The sequence below is a fragment of the Geospiza fortis genome, unplaced genomic scaffold (genome assembly GCF_000277835.1).
Source record: "Geospiza fortis unplaced genomic scaffold, GeoFor_1.0 scaffold1, whole genome shotgun sequence".
In the NCBI taxonomy this organism is placed as follows: Eukaryota; Metazoa; Chordata; class Aves; order Passeriformes; family Thraupidae; genus Geospiza; species Geospiza fortis.
The window spans coordinates 2540939-2562511 of NW_005054320.1; the positions used below are offsets into that span (position 1 = coordinate 2540939).

The window sequence follows — 21573 nt, forward strand, 5'->3', positions numbered from 1 at the left end:
CCTAAGAAGATATTAGATAGCCGAACCAGCAAGCCCTTAAATATTATCAGCTGATCTTTGTCTCACATACCTTTTATAAAATCTCCTGTTCTAGGGACAGGAATAATAAAAATTACTTTTTTTATCACCACCCTTACTGTGAGAAATCTTTCCTTGCATTAGAACATCCTTATTGTAACTTATTAATTATTTATCTAATTCCAAAGTAAAAAGAGAGCCATTAATATTCTTTCTCTCTGTAGAAACATTTTTTATTTTTAGTGATTGTTTCTCCACATTATTCTTCTCATTTGACTAAAAAACAAAAAGAACACCAACCAAAAAACAAACAAACAAGAAAACCAACAAAACTCAATACATATTCTTTTAATCTTTCCTTTCTCATGCATGCTTTGTGATCATTCTTGTAGGTATTGCTGTGAAAAAACATCTAGAGATCTTGCTCCTGCATGCTGACTTCCTCCAAATTATAACACAAAATGAAGCTTTGCCTGACATTCAGTAATATAGGAGCAGTTAACAGAGAAGGCAGAGAAATCACAGGTTAATAACAGAACGAGAGAGGCTGTTGCATTGTAGTGGAGTGAGAATGGAACTGAGAACCTGCTCACTGGAGTTCTCTTTCTGAGCCTAACATCAGCTTGCTTTTTAGTTTCATAAAACTAACTGTAGCTGTGACTTGACATAACTCTTTTCCTTTGGCCCCACATATTCTTTTTATATACTAAGTACCATTCAGAAATTAAATGCACACCTTTAAACTTAAAAGATCTTTTAAAAGCCAGAAACACTGCTAAAAAACCCAGATGTTTCATATTTGCTTCAAGGTGACTACCTGGCAGTTTTATAACTGTTGAAAGAAATTTCCTATAGGGTGAATATCAGCCACAAGAAGTAGTATTTTGTCAAAATTACCAAAATTAAAATATTTTGAGAACTAATGCACTACCTTTCCCTTTCTCTAATGCTGTATTCTAATTATAATCAAAATTCACATCATGCTTTCAATGTCATGTAGGTTTGAATAAACCAAAAACAACTTGTAATTTCAAGCCACAAATGGCTTCCGTCTGCCATTCCCTTTCAAGGAGCTTAGCAAAAACCCTGTGATGACATACAGGGACTAGAAACTCTTCTGGGTAGTTTGGTCACCTGGCACAATGAAGAAGGTTAAATTCTGCCACAAGAGAGTATTTTACCTTGACTTGGGATTTAATACTATAAAAATGGAAGTACTGTGTTGGCAGGTTTTCTATGTGATAGGTGGTCACTGTATCCTGCTTCCCACGGAGAGGGGCAGGAACCTGGACAGCAAAGCCATTCTCACAAAGGATGAGCAGCGTGCTCTTGCCCTGTATAAAAACACAAAGAATGGGGCAGATGTATAAATGGAATCGAGACAAATGGGAGGAAAAGTTGGTTAGGTAGATGCATAGCCATAAAGCCAAACTCCAGTCACACTTACCTGAGCTCTTATTTCTATGTACACTTTTAAATGGACATCAGAAGTCAGTGAGCTTCTTTTATGTTAGGCAAAGCCAAGGAATTGAAGAAATCCTTGCTGTGTCCAAACCAGCTGTATTTCTGACACTGCTTAGCTTGAAAGCAGCATGATGATATTTTGGAAATTTGGTTAAATTAAAAGATGGATTTGACCCATGACTTAGTAGGTTTTGGGTTGATAATTTCATATATTTCCATACTAATAAATCTTTTCTATCATCAAGACTTGGCTCAAAGTCTTGCCAAATGCTACTTACCTTAGAGTTTGTTTTTTGTTGGCACCTCACAAGTCCTTTAAAATGTGAAGTTAGGAAGAATAGGTGAGGTGAAGGTAAAAATTATTCAGTGTTTTGAGTTTTTAAAAGACAACTCTGTATATTTAGTTTCAATTTTCATAAGCTATCTGGAGAAAAGAGAGAGAGGCTTATTTTATCTGACCCATCACTAAAAACGTGCCAAGAGGGCATTTTAGAGTTGCTGTGGAAACCCTCACTAGGAATGATATGGTTCCTGTGTCTATAGGATCTCAGTTTAAAAATGCATTCATTAAATGTAATGTATTAAATCCCAACTGCTTCTTTAAAACAAACAAAAAAAAAAAGAAGTAGTGTGACACTTAGATGCTGGCACTGTGTTAAGCAAATGTTCTTATCTAGCAATGGAGGCCAGATACTGGTAGAGAAAATTACTCAGGCAGAATCTAACATCCAAGACACAACGGGTGCTTTTTTAGTAAGGAAGAGTACCTTGTCTTCAAGGAAGGGACTCAAAATGCAGCTGTCAGATCAAGATCTGTTATTTCTGCAGTAAGATAGAATTCGTACCAACAAGACTTCTTTTGCCAGCTTTTAGAAGTGGAAATACCCACACTTTGCCACTATGCACCTGTAAAATATATCTTGCTAGAATCTAAAAAGAATTAATAGTCTCTCCTCTAAATAAGGTTACTGGACCAAATAAAATTTCAAATGTTATCCTAACCCTAGAACACTTTTAAATATTAGCAAAAACCTACATTGATATGTCCTGACACATTTCAAACATAGAATGTGAATTTCAAGAAGCACCCAAAATCTTTCTTAATGTTGTCAAAAAGCTTTTCAAAAGCCTGTTTTAATAGGCGCAAGAGTCACAGACAGTAATGCCCAAATAATTTCTTTGTCAAAGAGAATCAGTTCTTCCAAAACCTAAGGAATAAGATTGTTTCTTCAAGTCAAGGGCTCAAAAAGAATACCAAAACCTTGTAGTTTGCGTTATCCAAAACCCAAAATATGTCCATAGTGACTGAACCAGAGAATCAGCTATACAGAACCTTTTAGAATCTGTCATGCTGAAGCAGCACGAAGAACAAAGTAGCAAAACATTATTTGTATCATCTATAGAGGACATGACTAGAGTCGTGGATCTTCATCTATTTTGATTAGAAATTATTTTTAAAATTATATGTTAACACTGCTGGGAAGGAAAGAAAACAAATATGCATTGCTCACATGAGAAGATGGAGACCACTGTAGTGCCTGTACAGGGCCAGGGACACAGATGAATCCAATAGGCTTGTATTCATCCTCAATAGCAAAAAAGAAAACTGTTTTGTCTTTACTCTGAGGAAAAAAACCAAACAAACAAAGATGATGACTGAATCAAAGCTGACCAAAAATTCAAAAGACTCTTAAGTACTTTATGACATAGACACATACTTCCATTTTTTTGTGTTTAAACAGGGGAGATTTAGAACTGGATTTCCATGATGATTACTGGGAGGAAATAAAAATCCTGCCCCTGCTGTTCCAAGAAACACGTTGCACCCATAGCTCTTAATGGCCTCCTTTGGCATCCCCTGCCATGTGCTTTCTGCCCATTGCCCCAAGAGCTCCTTTAAATCTCAGGCTCAGGCCTGATTTTTCAGATAAGGCAGCACAAGCTGATTTCCCCAGATAACAAGTTCCAGACCTGGCACACAACATGATTCATTTTACCTTAAATCCTACATTAAATTAAATGCATGGCAATTCAGCTTAAGGAACATGTAACTGCAAATGCACTGATCATGGCTAAGGACAAGCTTTTAAAAAGAGACACCACATTAACTGGAAACCATCTCAAAGACTACCAGGCATAATGACTGACTGACTGACTGACCCTGTGGTAAGGCCAAGCAGTGCTGGGTAGCAGCTGGATTGCTGCCAATGTGGTGCACCAACAGACTTGCTCTTACTAATTCCAGGATCCTACTAAACTAATTCCAAAATGAACCAAATCCATCTTCAAAGGGAATTACAGAATTCACACTAAACAGTCCAGTAATTCACAAAATGAATTGTGTGAATTGCATGGTTGCTTTCCTTCAGAAAAACAGATGTGAGCGCAAACAGATCCTTCTCCCTGCACAGAGAACTACAGCAAGCAATCAACAGCAGCAACAGAAGTAAAACTGCATTGTCAGTAAACAAACTTTACCTTATCTCTTTTAAAAGGCTCTACATTTGTGGCTTAATAAAACCAACCAACCTGCATGATACATACCCCTGTGGCAAACACACCTCCCTTTTGTTCATATGCCAGGGCTGTGACTGCAGCAGCATGAGGTTTGAAAACTTGTTTCAGATTTATCTCTGCAATCTCATTGGCCTGTCCTGCATGACCAGGCAGCACTTTGGGATCATAAACTTCAATTATGCGGACAACACCATCTTCAAACCCCACGGCAATTAGACCTCCCTCAGGATTTACCTTTAAGTGAAATGAAGAAAAAAAAAATCACAGTGTACATCTCAGAGCTTCGAAGAATAATCCATATGGCACATGGATTTGTTGCTTACCTTTAAACTCACCTTATGTGCAAGTGTTGCTAAAGCAAAAAGAATATTTCATACAAGGGAAATATTGTTTATTATCTCTGATACCACAAAGGAAGAGAGAGGACTGGGGCCTATTTTTTGGTTGGATTGTGTTTTGGTTTTTTTTTTAGTGATAACATGTCACAGAAACTGAAGATGTTAATGAGGATGTGGTTGTAATGTCTGAGGAGGAGGTAATTCATACTGACATAAAGATATATCAGTAGCTTCTTAAGCAAAAGAGCTGAAACTCAAACCAAAGAATTATATTCCCCTGAATATAATGTGGGGCACCAAACCTAAGTATGATTTTTTAAGAGGTCAGGGAACAGGCTTGGGTCTGGCTGAGTCCATAGAGAGTACAGCAGTCAACAAGGAATGCCACTTGAGATGGAAAGAAGGAGGAGTCTTTACCGTAAGTCCTGTAGGTAAGCCAATTGCTAACAATTAAGAGAGGCTTGAACTGTGATAAAGGTTAGCAGAGACAGGCCTGTGTTTTAGCTGGATATAGCTGGACTTGTGGATTTAGCTGATATTTGCCATACATGGTAATATCTCGAAGGCGATTATGAGCTGACTTGTCGGTATTCACTTATCTAACAAAGACACTGCTAGCTTGCCTATGAGGAGATTATGGTATACAGGTGCTTCAAAGTATGTTGGACTAAGTTTTCTTACATTAATAGCACAGATTTTAAAATACATTTGCACACTTTAAACTGTGACCAAGTACCTAATACAATTTTAAATGCAGCTGGATAGACTAAGTGCCCTTTGTTTTCCGGATTGTGTTTAGTAATAACTTTCATAAAATTGAACTGAGTCAGTTTTGTGATGCTGTACAATTTATTGTGGCAGACATTTTACCTCATGAAGGTATAGGTACAGCATCTCTGAAAGCCTGCATGGCCAGAATTATATTTTTATAAAATAATTACTTTTATAAAATGAAGGCACTCTCCCAATGGAACCCTCACTTTGAACATTCAAGTAATTATTTGCCTCCTAAATTTCCTTGTTATTAATCCACCAGGCTGCTATGTTTTCTCAAGAACATGACTAGACACTACTTTAATTAAAATCAGCAAATATGTCTACAAGTGATAGACTCCACACTCCACAAATGATCAGTTGTGGCAACAGTTTTTAATGATTTATCTCCAAATGTTTGTGATTTGTCTGGGCTGTCATTTCAAAATGTGTTAACTAACTCATGTTAATTGACATTTGCTCTGTGTGGGTTAAATAGAAGCTGTTAGTCTACAGACTCAGACTACTTCCCATACTGCACACAGAAATCTGATTTTAAAATTTTAGGAAGGCACAAAGTAGGATACTGGATAACCCATAATAAAGTTAAACTGTTCCCATACTGTATACAAACATACTACCCCACAAACTTATCTATCCTGCTACAGAGAATTTCTCCATGGCCTAACAAGTGACCTCTAATGTCTTGTTTGCTGATCAGCTTCCTGGATGCTGGGAGGCTCACAGACTCCTTGATGAATTTTTGCTTAACATGCTAGGAAAAACTCACAACAGCCGGTGCCCATGCCAGCGCTGTTCCTCCCTGTTTAAACTTGATTACGCTCAGTTGGCTGTTGCTGCTGAAATCATAGATGCGCACTGACCCTGTGTGGAAAGGAGACAGTAAGAATTTATTTCTTGCAATGTCACTTACATGTTAGGATTTATGGAGAAATGTCTATTTATTTGAATTAAAATCTGGATTAAATGTATGTTTTCTCTTTTGAGTAACAAAATGCTTGCATGAAAGATGACTGATGGTTACAGAGCACCATAGCTAACATGATGCTCATGAACAAAATACATGATTTCTTCACTGTTCAACTTATACAGAACCAAGAGTTTTCGAGGCTGAGGGTTGTAATAAGAAGTCCCAGGCTGACAATCTACATGTAATTTTCAAGTGAGCACAGAATTGTGGCATACTCTACAGAAAATCTGTACTGACAATATAGGAAAAGATGATAGGCTACTACTTGGGACTGCCTAGGGAGGAAAACATTTAAAGGGAGGAAAACATAGGAGATTGTCCACGAAAGATCCAATTTCATTAGAGGGAAAATAACCAGATTCATAGGCACACATACTGATTGCATAAAATTCCCTTCCAACTAGCATTTATGTGAAATGTAGTTTGCTCAGCTGTAGGAGTTAGTCTTCAGGCTAGAAGAATATCTGCATTGCATAACGCAGACGAATTACAAGACAGTATTGACAAGAATTTAATTAAAAGACCTTGTAATGTTTTCTGAACAGTGTAAATGACATTGTTAGTGTTCTGGCCAGTAGTTCTTCTTTCAAAGCACAATAAAGCTAACATTGAGAGGCCTAAACAGCAACATTTATACAAGTTAAATGAATACATCTGTAATTGCTTGTTATCTGTTCATGAGAGCATAATAGCTATTGCATTTTCTAAGAAAGGCACAAACATTAATATCTGCAATGGCTTACACAATCCTGCAGGTGCATGTAATTCCTTACAAGATAAAAATCCCAAAACTTATTAAACCCCAGCACTGAATACAAGTACTGTTACTCAAACCGGAAGTCGCACCTTTCCAGCCATTCCTTCAGAACAAACAATTTATGAGGTTTCCCATTAAAGACTTCTGTTGTTACAATCCCAGGTTTTTAGGATGAAGGAGTATTAAAGCATTGTTTCAAAACATTCATGGTTTGCCTTAACTATTAAAGAACCGATCCCAGGAATAACAATTGGATGTAAAGTGACTTTGCAAGAGCAAATGCACAAATACAAAACACAGTAGCTCCAAACCAAGCATCGTTGCCCTTCAAAACCAATAATGGCAGTGGCATGAGAGGAAAGGAACAGTGCACTTACGGTCAAGAGCTGTGGTGGCCATCAGGCATGTAAAGGGAGAGACACCAACGGCCTCAATCCCCCCAGAGTGGAAGGTACACACACGCTCTGGGTCATGGCTCTGCGGTGTGAAACAGAAGAGAAATTATGCTGCATTTTACACTTGTACTCTCCAGTTTGAGCTTATGCTGCCTGGGAAATAATTTAATCATCCAAGGAATTACATGCAACAAGACTTTGCAACTTTTTTTTTTTTACATTAAATACAATTAGTTTGTATAGTATGTGTATTTTATTTACCATAAAATTCTTGGAACATATTTTACTTTTCACATTAGAATTCTATTCCCCACAAGGGATTGTTCCTATTAACTTTATTATGTTCCAGAGCAAAAATTAAATGCTGCTTTTTCACCTCTGTCATCTACTTCTCCATCAAAAACACCTCCAGTAGTAACGCTAGTTACTAGTAGGATAAAACACTTCAAATGTGTTTCATCTTCTTATTATTTTTTTCTAGTTATTTCTGTCATTCAAAGACTACAGTAAGGATTAGTTCAAACACCTACCTATCAAGAAAATAACAACACTCCTTGAACTCATTTCCTGCATCCATGCAACTTTCATTACCAGTTTACAGAATTAAACTCCTTTAAAGTAACTTGAATTTGGCAGCTGAAATTTCAGGAATCAAAAATGAAATTCCTCTTTACCATCCTGCACAATCATTACAATCAATTACATTTGAAAATTTTTATGAAATAAAATATCTGTTTTAATGCTACAATTTTCTACCACACAACTTCACAAAACAGAAATTTCATTCCAGATGGAACCAGTATGGTTACAGGATGTCACAGGATATGGTTCCTATTGCAAATGAACTGAAGAAATCAGAAGAAATAAAAAACAAAATTACCATATTTGAAAAAGTCAAATCCAGCTTCCATATTGATCCACTTGTATCCTGAAGAAGAAAACACATTAATTGAATATTTTCAGACTCAATTTGGAAATAAAACTGCACATGGTGACTTCTTAAAAAGTCTTTAATGATTATCACTGTGAAACAAAAATTACTAAATGCAATTATGTTGATCTTAAGAATCCCAATAGAACTTGACAATACCTTTTGGCATTCTCCTATTCTTATGCCAGAGTCTCACACATTACTGTACACTAAAAACACAGCACAGCATAACATAACATAATTCAATTGGAAGGGACCTGCAGGGATCATCTCGTCCAATTGCCTGATCAGTTCAGGCCTGACCAAAATTTAAAGTATATTATTAAACGCCTCTATATATGCCTCTTAAACACTGACAGGCTTGGAACTTAAACAACCTCTCTAGAAAGCCTGTTTCTGTGTTTAAAAAAAATAAACAACAAACCTGTAGGTAGGTATCTAGATAGGTAGGTAGATAAGAAGATTCTTTTCTATAGATCTAGAAGACTGAATTCTACTAAAAAGAAACACTCTGATTTGTAATAGACTCCTGCTGTTACTTACCAGCACGTTCCTAATTTTGTGTTTCTCCACAGGGATGCATGTACCTGAGTGTCTTACCTGAGCAAACCAGAAGGACTGTCCCTGCTCATGAATTTTTGTAATGAAATTCAGGCTGACATTCTTGCCAAGCCAAAGTTCATTCATAGGCTCCATCTCCACTAACCCTGTGTCATCCACAGGATCAGCAGTATCTACTACCTCAAAGTTCCACATCTTCATGGCATTGGAAGAATTAAAAAAAAGAAAAAAAAAGAAAAAAAAAGCTTTTTTAGAAGACCAGGTTGTTTTCATACACAATAAATATGGAAAATCAAAATTTTAAGAAAGCAAAATCACTGCTTTGAACATAACGTAGAACAGTGACTGGAGCTTCAATTCAGCCCTGACACTAGCAGAGCTGTACATGGCAGCTTCAGAACTATGCAGAATAAATGGTATCTGTGGGCACTCAGCAAGGCTCATACTGAGACAGCACAAAATAATGGGCAGTCTAACCCTTCCATATTCTGCTCTGTAGGATAAGGACATCAGTTAGCACACTTATCATAAGTGAATTTTTCTAAGGGAAAACACCAACCTATAAAACACAACAACAACAACAGTAACAACAATGTTTGAAGCCCTCCACTGTCTATAGGTCAGTATACCATTGATTATCTTGGTCATTCCACACATCAGCAGAAGACACATCATGTTCTACCTTAAAGAGCAGGAAATAAGATTGCAAAATTCTTGATCACTGACAGGTGAGATCATAAAGTGGTGTTATGCATAAAAAAATTTTTTCACCTTAATTTACAGAATTATTTTTTAACTTCTGGATGCTTTTTCTTTAATTTTTCCCCATTTTAGGATGTGTATCTTTGAGATGCTAGTTAATTTCTGTGTTATTTTAACATTAATAATCTGAGCTTTTAAACATGCAGAAAATTTATTTCAAATATTCCTGTAGCTTGTTTTTTATCTTTTAGATAACACCACGAGTTAATAGGCCTGGAAGTTATAAAATGTTAGAATGTAGTCAGGAACAAAGCTGTTAGAAAACCACTGAAGATTGTTTTGATTTACTAAAGTAAAAGCGGATTTATTTATTACTATTAAACAAGGAAAACGGCATGCCATGCTATCCAATTCAAACACATACACTGTGGAGATGTGCTCGTATTTTCTTTGTTATACCAAATAATTTTCAGAAAGAAACTATCCTCCAAAAATCTGATAAAGGAAATACGTAATATTTACCTGCTGACCATACATTTGCACACCTAAAGGCAGAGCAAAAGAAAAACTCACCCGAATGACACCATCTTGTCCAACAGAGTAAAGGTCTCCTTCATCAAAAACTAACTGGCTGATAGGGCCCTCATGACAAGGCTTGCGTCCAACTTGACAGAGCTCTACTTTAATGAGGCCACCTTCCCAAAGCAGCAAATTGCCCCACTCAGTTCCTGAGACAACCTTCAATGCAAATGAAGATAAGTATGTAAGCACCTGCATGTAATTGTGCAGAAGCAGGCAAGAACCCAATTAACATTTGTGGCTTCTCTCCATGAAAGCATTAAACCAATGGCAAAGTACAGACATTTACAAGAGAAGATGTAAAGGGTGAGGAGGTTCAACTTTTTAGCAATGTGACATAATTTGCATGCACTGAAATTGGTAAAGATTGGGACCAACAGTCTCTTTGTATTTCTGTACACTAAAGTTTTCACATTAGAAAACACTCTGCTCTAAGCCAACACAGATCTTTTCTCTGTGAATTATAACACTAACTATTTTCCAATTATTACACAGCAAGACAGGGATTTTGGGCAAATTGATGGCAATATTTTCTTCTCAGAACAGTGCATCACGGGCCTGATTAAAAACATTTTTAAGCAAAAAGTAGCTCTCTAACTTACAAAGCAGACTTTATATCAAAGCTTAAAAGGGTACATAAGATTTTTTTCTTTTGGTCACTTTTTCTCATTTACCTTCCCATCAGGCAGCTCCACAAAACCTGTAATGTCAGACACTGCCGTTTTTCCAAACCTGCCCAAAGCTCCTTGCAGCTTGAGACCTGTTAATGTGAGAGCCATCTTCCAGAACCTGAGTACAGAAAAAAACACCCCTCACTGATACAAGATTTCCTAAACACTGCTCAATCCCTCTTAGACATTGCAGTACTCTTACCAGGTATGGCTTGCTCATGTATTACTCCTTTTTGCTGGAGAACTTGGGGTTGTTTTTTTGTAAAAATGACATAAAGCTTTACATTTGCACAACCATTTCCCTATCCTACTTCTATGAAAAAGCTAGGAAAAGGATTTTGAATAAGCAGAGTGAAGATTAAACTACTATTTAAAATTAAGAACTGTAAAATCCACAGCTACATCTTTCCAGCTACAACTCATACAGATACTTAGGGATATCTATTTTATCCTTGCCGTGGGGTGTATGATGCTCAGTTTTGTAAACCTAAGGGACTGAGGACTTCATTAAATGTCATCCAAGTCCTCTTGTGGAATTAAACTCTACTATAAAATCTCACTGAGCCAAAGGTTTTATCCTAAGTATTAGTGTCTCCTGTGTGTGCAGGAGATATGACTTTTAAGATAACTGTTGGAAAGTGTAATTTGAGTCCACATTTGGGTGAAAGGTCACATTTGTCATGTAATAAAAACTATGTCAGTTTATTTGTAGTATTTCAGCTCAAAAGAAAGTTTATAAGAGATTTTGTTTTGTCAGATTTCCATTCCTTCTAAACTATACTTGTTCTGTGTCTAAATAAATCGTTTGCTATTTCAGACCCACCTTGCAACCAATCTATAAAGCAAATCTCAGATTTTTATCTGATTTCCCCATTAAAATTCAAAGAAACTTTAGATGCATTATAATTTTAAAGATCTCATTTTTATTACAACAGAATCCCACTCATAGCATAAGACTCTGCTGTGTTAACATTTGAGTACTGGATAAGCACAGAACACAAAAAGAAAGTTTAAAGTCATTGGGTGTTTGACCCTGTTTTATAAAATGAGCCATGAACTTAGCAGGGAAGGGAATGTATGGAAACATCTTTTGTAGGCTTTTGGTGCGATCAGAGGGTTTCTGATCCCTGACTTGGCAACCAGCTCCAATGGCTGTCCAAGGAGCAGATGAGCTCAAAAATCAAATATAGAAAGCCCAGAAGGCACAGAAGGTAAATATCCTATGTTACCAGCTAGACGACATGCATACATAAGAATTTTTCATTACTTCTTCCCAGTGCTTGTTGAAATTACAAGAATGGAGCCAGAGGTACTGACATTTGACATCAAGCATCATCATATTTGGACAGCAAAGATATTGAAAGATTTGTTTGACTGGCTGAAGAATTTGAAAATCCTCATTTTTGTAATTGTAAGGACCAGGTACAATAGCATTCCTCATTGGCATGTTTGCAAATGATACATTCTTGTTAATCATCTACACTTGACTATTTGACTAGTATTATGACTGCAGAGGTGTTATATATGAATCCTAATCAGCAAACTTACTTTATGTGTCCTGATCCACCTGTAGTCAGATGCTCTTCATTCTCAGCAGAAAACATGACCTTGTAAACATCCTGTGCAAAAGCTTTTGACCTCAACAGAGTCTCCTCTTGTTTCCAGTCCCAGATGGTTAACATATAGTCAGGGCTGCTCCCAACACTGGCCAGCAAAGTGCCAGTACGGTTGAAATCACCAAAAACATAGGCTACCTCTGTTCCACCTAAAGAAATGTACAAGACCCAATACACATGCACAGGAAAGACGTAGAAACAGCACAAAAATCTACTCAGAAGGAGCCCAACATTCACTGAAATTATTTTTTATTCAATAGGTAATGGCTTTAGGTTGGCTATCTCTATCAAATAGAAGTTTCTTCCCATGCAATAGAAACTTGAAACTTGAAATGTTTTCTATTTTTGCTGTGAAGGACCAGAAGATTCTATTTCCTCCTAAACTAAAAATGATCCACTACTCCATCTGCTGGGATCTTTAAACACTAGTCCATCTGTATAAAATAAAAACAGAATGTTTTACACTACCTTTCAGTATTCTGTAGGGCCTCACCGAAGGATATGTGTAGATGACAATGTTTGGCTTCTTTCCTTTTTCTCCTACCGCAAAGTACTCCTTACTAGGGTGTGCCTTGAAAAAGCAGAAGTCTTGTTGCATGATGTAATAATGCCTTTGTCTTTATCCTGATAGCTACTGAGTTATTGTATTCACCCGTTCATTAGTCAAAACATACTACCATAAACACTAGATTGCATTTTTCTATGTTTATTCTGAACAACTGTCAACCTATTGCTCAATATCAGAATGAAGCCACTATGCACACAAAATGGTATATCCCACATATATTGTGGAATCATCACAAATGGTGAAACAATCTGCTTTGTGATGCATCCTTTTACTATTCCTACCTCACTCAACCCACTAGCTAATCTTTCCATAGTAGCATTTGTGTCAGCAGCCATCTACTTCAGCAGACAGCTGCAGAAGAGCTATCCTGAATAACACTACTCTGAAGGTGTAAAAATGTACACAGATTCCCCAAAAAGGCTGCTTATGATGAACCAGGACTACTAGTCTGAAGCTGGTAGTCTGAAAGCCTTGCTCACGTGCAATAAAACTGAGAGATAGCAAAGCTTTCATATGGTAAGGTACTTCAGAGACAGAACTTGATACTTCAACCTCTTGATAAGTTTATTAGAGTGAAACCAGATACTTTTTCTCTTTATTTGTGTGGGAGCTTGATTTTCTAAATTTTAATTGCAAGTAGGATTCTATATTAGTATCAGTTGTGATTAGGACCGATGAAGTGTTGAAAAAATAATAGAATTGCTATGAGCCAAAAGATTATTTTTACATAAGAATGTAAAAATAATCCCAGCTGAACTTGTCAGTCCTTTTAGGTAGCTGAGCCTGGGATTAAGGTGTGCAGATACTTGTTCTCTGCCAATTGTATTGATGGGATGAGAAGCCCATGCTGCATGAGCCACACATTCTTTTAATCAATACCATATACTTTCTTATGTATATGAAAGTGCAACTGTAGAAGTCTCCAGTATCTGGCAACCACAACCAAGCAAACATTTTCTCCCTAGAAAGTGACTAAAGTTGTTAAATAAGAAACAAAAGCCATACTGTGATAAACCCAATGCCACCGCCACAGCTGCTCCGGACGTATTTCTGATACTTAGTTCTCAGGTTCTGGAGGATCACCTGGTTGCCTGCTACATAACCTACAGTATTTCTATCCATTATCATCAGGTTTACAGGTCTGGTACAGTCATATCCAAAAGAATGTCTGGGAACCGTCCAATAAGGAAAAGATTAGACACTGGTTTTCTAGACAGTTTACTAAGTGGATAGAAATGTTTAAACTGAAACCAAAATGGGAATACTGAAACTAGTGACTAAGCCTGATGGCAGGAGATAGTTTTCTTCAGTATACAGTGAAAGTAAAATATATCTTGACTCTATAACTGAAAGGAAGGCACAAGTAAAGGCTTTCTGAAGTTCATATCCCATCTCTTCATCTCCATTATGGGTACACCTCTTGCTTCTGATCATTTGGAGATGCAAGGAATTAATATTTTACCTGTTTTCTCTTTTCAAATGAAATGTAAAAGATGTGCATCAGATTACCAGGAATTGTTATACAGACAAAGATCAAGCAAGTTTTCAAGCTCACTTCTTAAATGTTTACAGGCAGATGTAAAAAAGGGAAAATCCAGTCTTCGATAGCAACTGAACTGTGTCTGAGAGAAATCCACCAGCATATACAAAAGTCACATATCATATCCTATCCTACTTGACCATACCTACCCAAGAGCTTATTATAGCTCTTAACTGATGGGCACCACTTCCTTCATTCTATGAGTTTAGATCTCCCAAGCACCAGAATACAAATCTACCTGATTCCTTCCCCACTTCTCCTTTACGAGGTACACAGGAGCTCTTCTGCTCTCCCCTCAGCTTCTTGGGGAACACTAGTGTGGCTACAGAGAAAGGGAGAGCTTTGCAGGGTGTATTCTTATGCCAGTCTTCTGCCTGGTCACATTAGCTTCTCCATGATCTAGTTCTACAGGAGTACTTGTGATAGGAAGCACTATGCCCAATAAGAAATCTTTATGAGGTCAAGACAATACTTAAGATTAAATTCACCCAGAACCATAACTGGCCAGGATTTTTACCTGTGTCTCAACCAAAGGTATCCCACTAATGCCACACAGGCTACTCCAAATTTGACCAATACAATTTTGAGAAGGTATATTAAATATCATTCGCTTTGAATTTGCCCAAGCTCAACAGAAAGGATACTTAAAAATAAGAAGGTCAGTGGGTATCTCAGCGTCATCAGTGACATATGGTCCTGAATATACATCTTCATATGTGTAGAAGAAGTTTTCATCTATTTTCTTTTTTACTTCCTCATGCCTTTTTTGTGGTTTTGAGGATACTTGAGTATTATCTTGTTTGTCCAAATTGTCTTCTGCACCTCAGAAGTGGGAACATAACAGAAATTTATATTCACTATATGTTTTGGGTTAGTTGCTGATATTTGCACCCGACCATAAAAAGGGAAGGAGTCACAACTCTTTGCCCCCTTTGATAAAGCAATCAATACTTCATAGCTCAAAACAAGGGTTCCATGTCTTAGCAACTACTTGGTTCTGGAACAGTCTGCAAAAAATACTCCCTCAGGCTTTTAAAAACTTCAATGTAAATATTCAAAAGTGAAGAATTTAAACAAAAAAAATTGTTTGAAAAATACTGGTCTTAAAACTTTAAGACTTACTAAAGCAGTTCAGTTGAGGTTTGCTTGATATTTAGGTCTCCACTTTAGAAACAAAACAAATTTTAAAGTGTCTGTTTTCAGTAGCTATTGAATGCACATTGTTACACAAAACAATTATTAAAACCACATATAAGGACCACCAGAAGACACCACTGTACTCAAGAAAGAAAACTGCTAATGTGTGACCCAGTGTAGCTCCTCACTGGATTGCAATGCACAATACTGTCAACTTGACTTCCAACTAGTCATAACCACTTGCTAAAAGAAGTCTCCAGTTGGTTATCTCAGGTTAAATCTACTTTGTAAGCATTTCATGCTGTCCTGACTGATTTCTCTCCTAGGTGGGCCACAAGAAACAAGCAAAGGGGTCAGAGACCAGCCAGGCAAAGAGCAAAGTTAAGCCAACTGAAAGGGAGCAGAAATACTCAATCACTGTAACTGAATACAGTCTGAGATTGTTAGGCTGTTCCTCATAATAACTGTAAAAACAATGAAAACTAGAAAGCACGGGGCATTTTAAGTTTGTACTACCATCTCCTCAGTGAACGCCCATTCTCAGCAATGCTCTCAATGTCCAATTCCACTTGCTCCCCTTCCTCCTCCTGTTCCTCTGCAGTTGGTGATTCACTTGAAACACTAATTTTGTTTTGTTTTGCAAAGTATAATTGGTATCATTCTCTTAGGTATGAATTCCTTTGACTAATTTGCTCATACATGCCATATTAAATAAATATTTAGTTCTGTAGTAGTAAAAGAACCTCCCCTGTCCAACAACAGATTTTCTGATGCTTAGCATTAAGTGTCAGGAGAAGTTTATGTCCAAAAACCGGTAATTTAAAACTTAGGGAAAGGAAAGAAACAAACACATCCTATAACAGAAAAAAGGTGTAAGAGGAAGGTCAAACAAATTCCAAAAGTAATGCAGCAGTGCATCAAAAAATCCTTCCAAAGTGGATTTGTTGTTCATGCTACCTGGATCTAGTGTGTTAGATGACATGCAGGACACCTGAAATAGACACTGGACAGGCATTTCAAGATGAAAAATATGTTAAAAAGAAAAATACTGGCTTCTGACTGAAAGGGTCTGGTGGAGTTAAAAAACTAATTTCAGTATTAGCTACAGAGACAGGTCTAAGCAGCAAAAAATTTCAGGGAAGGGACTTTTGAGAGCTGAGGCACAGCAGGAAGAGCAGGCACATGGCTTGGTCCAGAACATCACTATGACCAGAGTGAAAATAAAATTTGGCAACACCAAGAGCAGGAATTGGAGTTGAAGTAAGAAAAGAGTGGTGGAAGAATGGTGGAAGAAACCAGAAGTTACTGTAGGTTCAGTACTGAAATCACGACATAACAGGGAAATGCTCACCACTGGGATCTGCCTCTGCATCTTCTGCTGGTTCCTGTTCCATTGGAAAAGGTGGATGTTCTCTCTCCCTGGCAGTGGTAAAGACAAACCTTTAGTATTGTTGCCTTTATTTGCCATTTAGACCATCCTCACTTCCTCTCAAATGCTTTGAGATTCCCAAAGATGCTATTTGTCTTCTGCCTATACACAAATATGGATACCCCAAAGATGTCTCCTACTTAGTAGAGTGAATTCATTGGCTCAGGTTTTAGGACTTCAGGATCTGAATAAATTGCTGCAGCAAGACTTTCATCTAAATACTGTGTAATGGTGGGAACTGACATGATTTAAATGTGTTGAGCTTCTCTTTAATATACTGGGATGAGATCTGCTTTTGAGACAATAAGGCTATTCCTTCACCATTGTGGTGGACTTCACAAAAATATCTGGAGATAGACATTCTGAGACCACCTAATATCTTAAATGGAAAAGCAAGAGAGATGAATCCTTAAGAAAAAAAAAGCACTTTCTTCAAAACATTTTATGATAACAGAAAACAAATTTAAAAGTTAGCACAATTTTTTTAAAAATTAAACAGTTTAATAACACCCCTCCTCCATATGATTTTTATCTTTCAGATCATCTTTTTCAGGGTGCTACATTTTTCACTAGTTGCTATTTTCCTCTGAAGTGGAAAAGGTCCACATTTGTCATATAAAAACCAAACACATTAATGATTTTTAAAAAGTCTCAAAAGGAAGCAAAAAAGCTTCTTGTTCTTACTCTAAAAAAAGCTTATTGCTCTTACTCTAAATTTATTCTGCCTTTTGATTTCATATGTGTTCTCCGTTTTCAAATGAAACACCTCAAAATGCACATTGGAGCAACTTTGCATCAATATTACAGCATGAAAGAAACTATCCAAAATCAGAAAGTTCAGAAGTTGTATATAAAGAAACATGAATACTCAGAAAAAGAAATATGGGCAGGATGCAAGCAAATCCCTCTTCATTTGTAATCATGACTTTGATACCCTAAGAAGTCCCTAAAAAATGCATTTCCTGTTTCCGGCTCTCGGTCAGAATCCATTTGGAAAAAATATTTTGAGGAATTTCAGGCTTTTCCAATATTTCAGGAAAGGCAAAGTGTCTTAACAAAATGCCACCCATGAGAAGGACAAAGAGGACAAAGAAATATTTCGGATATGTTGTTCTTGTTGTTCTATAGCCAATCTTCACCCAAAAGTCCTGAGTGTCTTCCAAAATCTGACTTTCCTGCATAATTTCACATAAGAATTACAAATGAGCTTTTATCCTTTAGGAGTGGCGAGAAAAACTTGAAAATAGACAAGCAGAAAGTTTTACATTTAGAAAACAAATGAAAAGAAAACAATTGCAATATATCTCAATATATTTAAATGAAATTAATGAGTTTTTAATGGAGTAACACAACTGATATCACTGAAGTTGAAGAAATAGTTATAGACTATTTGCATAAATAGATAGTGGAGTGTTCAGAGACCTGAATTCTAATTCCAAACCCAATAATGACGTGTACAATTTGTTTCAGCCATTTCACCTCTGGCTGTCTCAGTTTTCTCCTGTGAAAAATTAGATAATAATACTTACCCATCTTAGTGAAGTGTTTTGATATCCACAGAGAAAAGAGCTATAAAATTTCAAATTATTGTAACTAATTAGCAATCACTTATCTTCTAAAAATTAAGACCATCATAGTTTTCATTATAAATTAGTTCCTATCTGGAAAATGCTTTAGGCTGAAAGAGGATATGAACATTTCCGCTTGCATTGATATCTGGGTTCTAGTTAAAGAAAGATACTGCAATGTCCATTGTGTCAGTTTTTGTGATGGCATTCAAGCTCTGTGCCAAAGCAAATTCTGAATTTAAGGACTCAGAAGAGGCTCAAGGGGATAACATGTCTACTTTGGCTGCAGATTCTGGCTTTCATGAGTTGGCTGATCCTGAAAACTCTTGTGCAGGCTCACCATGACAAAGGCATGCATCTCTCTGAATGTTGATTTTATTTTCCTGGCAGAAATTGGCAGGGTTTTTTGCAACAGATTTCCTAAATCAGAAAGATTTAAGCCTTTTGATACTGAAAACTGAGATAGTGACAAGTAGAACTGGCGTGACAAGTCTAGTGAGAAAAAAAACAAATCAGCAATCATAATTTTTCTGCCAATGCCAGACCAGGGCAGTACAGTTTTCTCCTAGTCCTGGTAAATCAAGACACTGACTTGAAATACTGTAGCAGATCCACATCAGTTTCATCATTTCCAAGAACTCAGGAACTCATTCCCAGTAAGGACTGAATTCAGGTTATCCTTGTTTCAGTGGACAGTGCTACAAGCTGGGAATTTCAGCAAAGTTCCATTTTCTTTCAAATTGCCTTTTTCTTAGCTATGTTCTCAAAAGCCACAGAATGGAGAAATGTGTTCATTCAGGTACATAACTTCAGTTATTTCAAAGCTAAAATGTTTTTTTTGTCAATTTTGCTGCCACACAGAATCTTTATATATGGAAGCCTCTCAAAAATTCTCAGTAAATTTGGACATTAAGTGATTCCTCATCTCAGACAATTGTCTCATTTATTCAAAATACAGCATAATTAAATCAAGTAGGTTTTTATTTGCTAACACATAAACAAATTCAGTGAGATCACACCACTTTCTTTCTATTTTGTCATCCTACAGTTTTCTTCTCTCCAGAAAAAAAGATATTTAAATGTCTAAACCTCATAAATGCAGTTCTTGCCTTCATAAACCTTGTGACTGACATTTCAACTGCATAAAATACAAGAAACTAAATAATGATCAAAATGCAGCCTACAGTTTTACTTTAGAAAACAGAACATATCTAACAGTTATTTGAAGGTGTCTCTCCCCATCATTAACTGTTTAAGTGTGCTTAAATGACATCACCTATCAGCTTTTACATCCACAGAAGAGTGATCATCAGTTCTGACCACTAATTCAGTTTATGTAGAAATAGGGAACCATTACTGCGGAATAAAACTGCAATGCTATTAGTACCAGCAATAAGCAAGAGATTAAAAAATTATCTCTACATTGTGCTATTTCTGCAGGATTTTATTTTTTTGGTTCATTTCAAAATGTGGTTTTTTGTTGGGTTTTTGGTTTTGTTTTGGTTTGGGTTTTTTTGTAGAAAAGCTTTACCCACTGGTGGGCTTTGGATTTAAAAAAAAAAGATAAAAAATAAAAGACACTTGGTCCTTAATTCAGCAGAGATTGTTATTTCTTCAGTTGTTTTCGTTCCACACGAAGGACCTCAGTTTGTCCCAGGACTGCCAAGCCTGACTCCTCCTAGCACTGCACTGTGAGCCTTCCAGGCTGCACTCTCTGCTCTTCCTGACCTGGGGGTAGCACTGGTCTAAAACACAGCTGCAGCTTTTGGGTTTCATGAGGGGTGTCTGCCATGAGGAACTCCATACTGATCATCTCTTCTAGGGTAAGGCATCTTCTTCAAGTCTAGCTCTGCTTTGGATGTACTAGGTTTCTTCCCATCTGCCAAGCCCTATTTCTTTAAATCACTTTCAAACATGGTCTCCTTAGCACTTTTTTTTTTTAATCTTTCATTTCTTTTTGAATGACAGCAGACCATAAAACATCTCTCTCAGCACTCATTTTTGCCTTCAGACCACACCAGAGTACATCAGCAATTTACTGGGCTGCTGATGAGTGCAAAATGGGCAAACAGAAGAGTCTTGTAAAACTTACTTTCATTTAAAAAAAAAGAAAAAGAAAATTAAAGTCTTATAGTGTTTATATACAGAAAGAAAAACATCTAAGTGTAAATCAGGCATAGAAACTAGTGCTGTCTGTATATCATTATCCATCAGCACTAGAAAATTAGTAATAAAAGTCAGTAAGTCAGTTTAGGTAATCAACCCAAGATCCCAAGGAAAAAACTAAAAAGTACTAGAGAATATGGCTGCTCTTACAACATCTTGAAGACTTGAGAGCAAGGAGAATAACAAAAAGTATCAATTCTCACAGCAGTTAAGTATATAAATTATTTACTAGTCAGAGACCAAGAGGGCAAGGATAAAGCCACAAAGCAGGATTTAGACACATTATCTTTATCATAGCTCCATTGTCTCCTTTCTTCCACACCAGAGAGAAAAAAGAGACGGACTGGAGCCCTGCTGTTGTTCTCCTCACTATTACTGTGTTGAACACATGCAAAGTATTTTCCTATTTCATAGGAGAAATAAATCTAACTCTAATTTACAATCTTACACCTAAAGTAGCCCTTTGTATGATCCACATATCCTAGCTCTGACACATGCAAGCAAAAGTTTCAAGTCTATTAAAGCCCGTCCTGTGAATAAAGGTTACCAGGTTTCTGCTAAGCAGAAATAAGAGCAGGTGACATCACTAGTTACTGATTAACTTACAGTATAAAGAAAAATCATAAAAATGAGTATGAGAGGAGTACCACAAATGCAACAGGCAATAAAATTAACTGCCTCACACATGGCGAAGAAAACCCAACAAGTCCCACATTTCAGATGAAGCACGGGGCGGTCTATCCCTGTTGCGGGACATTCATTCCTGTTTAGCGGGGATAGCAGAGGGCAGGCAAGGGACACCTGGCGCTCCGCAGGGCGGGCAGGGGAGGGAGCCTCAGCGGGGCCCTGGGGAGGGTGCGGGCACAGAGGGG

The 21573-nt window shown here is 37.0% G+C and overlaps 1 protein-coding gene across 1 annotated transcript in view; it reads right to left on the reverse strand.

Moving 5' to 3' along the window:
* CFAP44 (cilia and flagella associated protein 44) overlaps positions 1-16969 on the reverse strand; it is a 37602-nt gene extending 20633 nt beyond the window's left edge. Inside the window, exons 1-14 of the mRNA XM_031056630.1 lie at positions 16890-16969; positions 15046-15223; positions 13867-14029; positions 12762-12864; positions 12226-12442; positions 10681-10795; positions 10001-10165; positions 8765-8920; positions 8114-8161; positions 7216-7315; positions 5881-5975; positions 4027-4233; positions 2994-3104; positions 1200-1352 (exon numbers count right to left, since the gene is read on the reverse strand). Coding sequence (XP_030912490.1) covers positions 1200-1352; positions 2994-3104; positions 4027-4233; positions 5881-5975; positions 7216-7315; positions 8114-8161; positions 8765-8920; positions 10001-10165; positions 10681-10795; positions 12226-12442; positions 12762-12864; positions 13867-14029; positions 15046-15223; positions 16890-16932 — 1854 coding nt within the window. The 5' untranslated portion in view covers positions 16933-16969. The remainder of the gene's footprint in view (positions 1-1199; positions 1353-2993; positions 3105-4026; positions 4234-5880; positions 5976-7215; positions 7316-8113; positions 8162-8764; positions 8921-10000; positions 10166-10680; positions 10796-12225; positions 12443-12761; positions 12865-13866; positions 14030-15045; positions 15224-16889) is intronic.
* Between the last annotated feature and the right edge of the window lie 4604 nt (positions 16970-21573).